Source organism: Antrostomus carolinensis, unplaced genomic scaffold, assembly GCF_000700745.2.
Source record: "Antrostomus carolinensis isolate BGI_N321 unplaced genomic scaffold, ASM70074v2 scaffold26808, whole genome shotgun sequence".
NCBI lineage: Eukaryota > Metazoa > Chordata > Aves > Caprimulgiformes > Caprimulgidae > Antrostomus > Antrostomus carolinensis.
In genome coordinates this window covers 1050-7648 of record NW_010334057.1, presented here as the reverse complement: position 1 = coordinate 7648, position 6599 = coordinate 1050, and the positions used below count along the sequence as shown (strand labels likewise).

The following is a 6599-nucleotide window of genomic DNA, read 5'->3' as shown; positions in this document are numbered from 1 at the left end:
CCCTGGGCTGGGCCCCCGTGGGTCCCCTGCCCCAACCCCTGCCACCACTGCCACTCACCTTCCTGGCCTCCAGCATGCGGATGAGCTGCATGGAGATCTGGGCAAAGGGCGGGCGCTCGTAGGGGCGGTCGCGCCAGCACTGCCGCATCAGCTCGTACCTGGGGGCAGAGAGCTGGCAGTAGCTCAGCATGCACAGGGGGAAAGGGTACAGAAAAGCTGGTTGTGGGAGATGAGGGGAAACAGGCAGGAAATGAAAGCTTGGGAAGGGTGTTTGGGTTGTGGGACACCAGCTCACCCCCCAGACATGGTGTAGAGCGGAACCAGGCAGAAGCTACCACAAGCTGGTGGAAGCCCTGTGGGATAATAGGGTTGGGGGATGTGGGTGCCATCATCAGCTGTGGCTTTCTGCCCACTTACACCTCGTCATCACAGTTGCGTGGCTTCTCCATGCGGTAGCCCTGGGGCAGCTTCTCGTAGAGCTCGGCACATGTCATCCCGCAGTACGGCGTCCCCCCTGCGGCCAGAGACACACAGCTGGCTGTGGTGGGGATGGTCCCCAAGTGTCCCCTCAGGAGCTGCAGGAGGACCAGACCTGCAGGGACCCGAGTGGAGGCAAAAGGGACACAGAAGAGCCTTACCCAAGCTGACAATCTCCCAGAGCAGGACGCCAAATGACCACCTGAAAGGGCAGGAGCCGAGGCTGTGATGGAACCCCCAGCTGTGCCCCACTTATGGGCACAGGGGGAAGCCCTTGGTGGAGCAGCCAGCCACAGCTTGGGGTGAGCCAGCAGCTCCCAGGGAGATGCATGAGCATCTCCTCCCACTCTTGCAGCACCCAGAGCAAAAGCATCGCTGCACTGACCACCCTGGAGAGGGATGGAGGCAGCCATGGCCATGTCCCATCCCCAGTGCCCCTGCGTGCAGGACTTACACGTCGCTCTTGGTGGTGTACACACTGTAGTTCAGGGACTCGATGGCCATCCAGCGAACTGGCAAGCGGCCCTGGGAAAACAGAGGGTGACTGTCAGGGGAGGGGGGATGCCCCACGGATGGAGGATGGTCATGACCCAGGCAGTCCCAGCATGGTAGGTCATTCCCACTGATGACAGGGGTCCTGCCCACCACACTGGTACAAGCCCCATGGAGGTGCTTCACTCCTGCCTCACCATTGTCTTCTTCACGTAGACCTCCTCCCCTCTGGAAAGGCCAAAGTCAGCAATCTTGGAGGCCAGGTTTTCTCCCACCAGGATGTTTCTGGCTGCCAGGTCTCTGTGAATGAACTGAATGGGGCCAGCAGTCAGCAGGAGCCACGTGCTCCCTCCTGGTGGCCCCAGCGATCTCATGCCCCGATGGGGAGTCCTCAGGCTCCAGGGGAAGGATGCTCAGGGGACGTACCTGCTTCTCACTCAGGTACTGCATCCCCTTGGCCACATCTGAAGCAAACTGGAGGAGCTGCTGAGAGGTGAGGGTGGAAGCAGTGCCGTGTTCCTTAGCAAAGGCTGGATCTGTCTCCAGGACTCGGCTTTTGCGGAGGAAGTCAAGGAGGTTTCCGTAGGGAGCGTACTCAATGGCGATGTACAGGTAGCCTGGGGGGCAGAAGGAGCTAGGGCTTGTGGGGCTCTCCTCAGCAAAGAGGAATACACAGCCAGGCAGGTGCTGTGGGGCTGGGGAGAAGAGGACAGCCCTCACCCTTGTTCTCACAGGCACCCAGCAAGTTGATGATGTTAGGGTGATGGCCCAGTTTGCACAGCACCTCCAGCTCCCCAGCAAAGTCCCGGTGGTCGTTCTCCGAAGCAAACTCTGAAAGCAAAGAAAGGGTGGATGCCTCAGTCCTACAACAACGGCCCTTCCTTTCCTCCTCTGCTGGTGGCTCCTGCCCCTCCTCAGCCCTAAGCATGGCCCAGGATGCAGCTGCGTCCCCCACCCCACCCCACCCACCTCCTTGCACCTCTCACCTTTCAGCATCTTGATGGCCGCGTTCATTTTCAGGCCATCCTTTTTGATCATGGCCCTGATGACCTGCCCAAAGTTGCCCTCCCCGATCATGTCCTCAAACTTGATGTCTTCCCACTCCAGGATGGGGTAGCTGAGAGGCTCAGGCTGCGGCTTCGGCCGGCGTGTCAGGGTCAGGGTCCCCGAGTTGAACTGCAGGATGGTCTCTTCCCCCTGGCAGATGGGAGCGGGTGAGGTTAGAGGCACTGGGCACCTCTCTGCCCGTGTGGCCGTCCCAGCAGGGCAGGCGTCATGGGCAAGGGTGGGCTCCGCACCCTCTCTGCGTGGAAGTGAGGTCTGGCTGCATCTGGACTGGAGGCTACGGAGCGTGACCTGGATCGGGCCGGGACGTGGGGAGCTGGGGACATGGTCCTGGTGGGGCAGGCGGCACTCACCGAGCCAGACTGGTATGTAAAGGTGCGGCGCCGGTGGAAAAAATTCTTCTTGATGAGGAAAAGCGCCAGGAGGGCAAAGAGGATGGTGAGGCAGGTGACAGACACGGAGCCAACGATGGCCAAGAGCAGCTGCTGGTCTATTCCCGCCTGCTCAGTGCTCTGGCTGCCCAGGCTGGGGGGCACGCTCAGCGCTCCTGCCAAAAGAAGGGATGTAGGGTCCTGGTACAGGGCTGAGCCCTGCCCAGGCTGCACAGGTGGCCAAGCACTGAGACTGCAGCCCCCTCGGTGAGGCAGGTGACAGACACGGAGCCAACGATGGCCAAGAGCAGCTGCTGGTCTATTCCCGCCTGCTCAGTGCTCTGGCTGCCCAGGCTGGGGGGCACGCTCAGCGCTCCTGCCAAAAGAAGGGATGTAGGGTCCTGGTACAGGGCTGAGCCCTGCCCAGGCTGCACAGGTGGCCAAGCACTGAGACTGCAGCCCCCTCCCAGCACCTCAGGGCCCCAGGAAGACACCACAGATGCATCCTGAGCTGCCAGGGCCACGGGTAGCACAGGGGTGAAGGTGTCACTGCCAAGACCCTGCCCCTAAACCTGCCAGTTTCTGGACCTCCAACCAGCTCTGGGTCCAGCCACCAGCTCCTCTTGTGTCAGCTCTGCCCTGCTCCTCTAGCTCCTCATGCACCATGTCACCCTCTGGCCAAGGCAGAAACACTCTGGGGGTGCCGTACTGTTGCCATGCCACCCATGCCCCATCAGAACTAGGAGAAGCAGGATTTCTGCAGATGCTCAGAAGGGTTTTGGTTTTGGGCTGCTGCTTCAGAGCTGCTCCGGTCACTCTTTGCTGACCCAGATGCTGAGCCCAAGCTCCAGCAGAGCCGTGAGCCTCCTGCCTGCTGGGACACCCCACTCACCGTCCCCCAAGGTCTTGGCTTTCACAGGCTGGCTCCACTCCCCTGGGACATGGGAGTTGGCCCGAACGCGAAACTGGTAGCTGGTGCTGGCGTTGAGGCCCCCAATGATCTTGGTGGTCTCGGCGCCGCTGTCGGTGTCCATCCACTGAGGCTCGCTGGTGCCCCCCAGCTGCTGCAGCTCCACGATGTACTTGGTGATGCCCCCGTTGGGGTACTCAGGGACCTGCCAGGAGAGCCTGACGGCCGTGTCAGACACGGACTCTGCTGAGAGTGACCGTGGCGAGGAGGGTCCTGGGACAAGGAGAGGAGAACATCAGCTCCAGGATGGGGCTCTTGGCACTGCAAGGACTGAGCGCTAACTTGAGGACCGGACCCCATGGATGGCAATGGCAACCAAAGCCATGCCAGGTTTGAGGGACCTTCAGGGACTCCTGGCCTGTGCTTAGGTGGAGGCAGGAGGAGGTGGACATGGGCCCTGGAGCTGGGAGTGGCTCTCTGGTACAACAACAGGGCAGGACTGCACCCACAAAAATTCCCAGCCTCGGGGACCGTCAAACTAGACGTCTCTGTATTGATTAGCTCTTAGGATATTTTCTTTCTTCAACCTTCCCTCACACACAGCAGATTTTGAGTATTTTATCATTCCCACCATCTCCCCTGAGCTTTCTCCATCCTGCCCACAGCCCTAAATCCAAATCCCCAAATCACACAAAGCTCTTAGAAGCAGCAAGTGAAGAAACTCACACCCTCCAAGCCTGATGCTCACCAGCCCTCCCAATGCATAGTGGCCAGCCCTGAGCCTCACTGAAAGCCTCGTGCATCCCTTCCACCTTGGTTGCCAGAAACATTGGTCAGGCTGATGCTCCACTTCCCCACCGTCTCCCACCCACGTGGGGTTTGCATGTGTGTGTGTGCCCCCAGGAAGGGCTGCAGGTCTCCCCAAGCCCTAGAGACTGCCCAGCAAAATTACCAGCTAGTGAGGTTAAACTGAACCAAAGGGAAAGGATTTTTTCACACTATGCATAATTATATTGAGGAACTTGTTGCTACAGGGTGTTGTAAAGGCCACAAGTATAGACAGGTCCATCAGGGCTTGTACAAGGGCGTGGAGGACAGATCTGTTTGTGAGCATCACTTGTTATGGCCTGAATGTCATGTGCAACTTCGGATGTTTCTCAGCTGCTTGGTGCTGGAGGCTGCAGGATCTAGTGGGGAAAGGAGGACCCATTTTCCCCCAAGCAGCTGTTCATGTGCTATCAGAGATGGCATCCAGAAGCAGCTGGACCTGGGGATGGTTACTGGTACATTTATAACTGATTTATCATTGTAATTCCCTGTGCACTGCCAGACCCACCTTTGCTGTTGATCATGACCTTGTAGAGGTCGGAGGGGGGCCCCAGGCTGGTGCAGTGGTAGACCAGCACCTCCAGCCCGTACTCCTTGTTGAACTCCAGGTCCCCAATGCGGGCGGAGAGCACAGAGATGGACGTGATGTTTTTCTCACAGACCAGCCGCCTTGCAGAGTCGAAAAGGTGGACGATGAACCCATGTGCCGGCTCGTGGTTACTTGGCAATTTCCAGTTGACATGAAGTGTGTTTTTCTCCTCTATGGACCAACCTTCGATCACAGGCTTGACTGTGGGCTCTGCGAACAAAAAGGTAGCCAAACCTCATGCACAATGTTAGGGGTAGGGTCAGTGTTAGGGTCAGGGTGTGGGTGAGGGAGATGGGGGCTCACCAAGGCACTCAGTCACCATTATGGCCTCGGGCCCTTTGCTGCCCTCCCCACCATCCCCTGGCCGGCTCAGCTGCACCTTGACGACATAGGCGGTCACCGGACGGAGGTTCATGAGGGTGATGTTCTCGTTGTTGTCGACTGTTGGCCAAAAGAACATGTCAAAGCCACACCCATGACCCACACTCTGCCTCGCCACCGGCATCCTTATGGGCAACACTGCAGGGGTTTCAGGATGGAGACCTCTTCCCACCCCAGTCCCCCACTGGCTGGGGTAGCCGTCCCCTCCTGCGTGGGTCCTACCTGTGTCCTCCCTCCCCTGGCAAACACGTACCCACAATGGATGACCACGCTGAGGTGTCATCTTTGGGCTTGTAGAGCAGCTTGATGGAGACAATGGGTCCGTCACCAGAGAAGCAATCCACAGGTGACACCACGAGCTGGCGGCTCTGCTTGGCCAGCAGCCGGGGGGGGCTCAGGGGTGCTGGAGGCACTGGAGGGGAAGGAGGGAACAACACTAGTAGGACTGGGAGCAACAAGGAGCAGACTTTGTGGACATTCACCACCTCTTGGCTCCTTTTAGGTTTGTCAAGGAAGTCTTTTATCATCACCCAAACCTGTGATGGCACTGCAGCACATGATGGGTGCCACCTAATCCAGTGGTGGGGGGTTTGGCATTGCCACAACATGCCATCGCCCTCCCCCAGCAGCCCCAGCTTGTCCCCCTTGTGCCACCACCCTTTCCTCACCTCGGATATTGACCTTGACTTTCCGGCTGTCCTGGCCCCCAGTTGTGGAGACTCGGCACTCCCAGAGCCCTGTGTCTGCCTTCGTCAGGTGCCGCACCTGAAACTCGCAGGTGATCTGCCCGGGCTCGATGATGGCCTTGATGAGCTGCGGGCACACAGGGCACCATCAGCCCCCCCCAGCTCTCTGTGCTGGCCTGGAGCTGCCCAGCAGACTGGCAGGGAAACGGGTGCCTTTGGGGGAGCTAGCAGTGCGGGTGGGGGCTGATGTGCAGGGACGGCAGTGGGGTGAGGGCACGGGGAGGTGGGGAGCAGGTGCCAGGCAAGCGGTGGTACCTTGAGCACGGTGCCGTCAGCCTTGCGCAGCTCCACGCTGTCGCTGGCAGGCAGTGGGTTGCCGGTGGCCACACAGCTGATGATGGGCTCTGAGCCCAGGTTGAACTCCAGCTCTGAGGCCAATTGGATGATCTGGGGGAACCGGTCTGACACAGAGAAACTGGCATTAGGGCTGGCCCTGCTCCTCCCCAGGTGCAAGAGATGCTGGCACCTTTCCCCAGTCCCAGCTGCAGCTGAACCCTGGTGCTGAGTGCTGCGGTCCAGCCCTGATCCCTACCCATGTGCTGGGATTGGCAAGACTTTCAGCACAGCCAATCCTGGGGGAATAGACTAGATGCTCACCTTGCAGCGCCCTGGTTTCTATAGGGCTGGGGGCTGCTTCTGCAGGCAAGGGAGACTGTGGAGCCAGCTGGTGAGACTGGTAGCCCACTGTCCCCACAGTCACTGGTGATGAAGGAGCCAGAGCCAGATCCCACCCAAGGGTA

General features: G+C 59.4%; 1 protein-coding gene across 1 annotated transcript in view; it reads right to left on the bottom strand.

The window, feature by feature from the left end:
• Window positions 1-6599, bottom strand: part of TIE1 (tyrosine kinase with immunoglobulin like and EGF like domains 1) — a gene marked incomplete at its 5' end in the record, with an annotated part of 7937 nt that overhangs the window by 315 nt on the left and 1023 nt on the right. The window contains 15 exons of the mRNA XM_029086525.1: window positions 59-158; window positions 418-514; window positions 639-679; window positions 932-1002; window positions 1167-1280; window positions 1396-1586; window positions 1690-1800; window positions 1956-2166; window positions 2268-2581; window positions 3298-3588; window positions 4652-4942; window positions 5036-5173; window positions 5367-5525; window positions 5782-5926; window positions 6115-6260. Of these exons, the coding sequence (XP_028942358.1) occupies window positions 59-158; window positions 418-514; window positions 639-679; window positions 932-1002; window positions 1167-1280; window positions 1396-1586; window positions 1690-1800; window positions 1956-2166; window positions 2268-2581; window positions 3298-3588; window positions 4652-4942; window positions 5036-5173; window positions 5367-5525; window positions 5782-5926; window positions 6115-6260 (2420 nt within the window). The remainder of the gene's footprint in view (window positions 1-58; window positions 159-417; window positions 515-638; window positions 680-931; window positions 1003-1166; window positions 1281-1395; window positions 1587-1689; window positions 1801-1955; window positions 2167-2267; window positions 2582-3297; window positions 3589-4651; window positions 4943-5035; window positions 5174-5366; window positions 5526-5781; window positions 5927-6114; window positions 6261-6599) is intronic.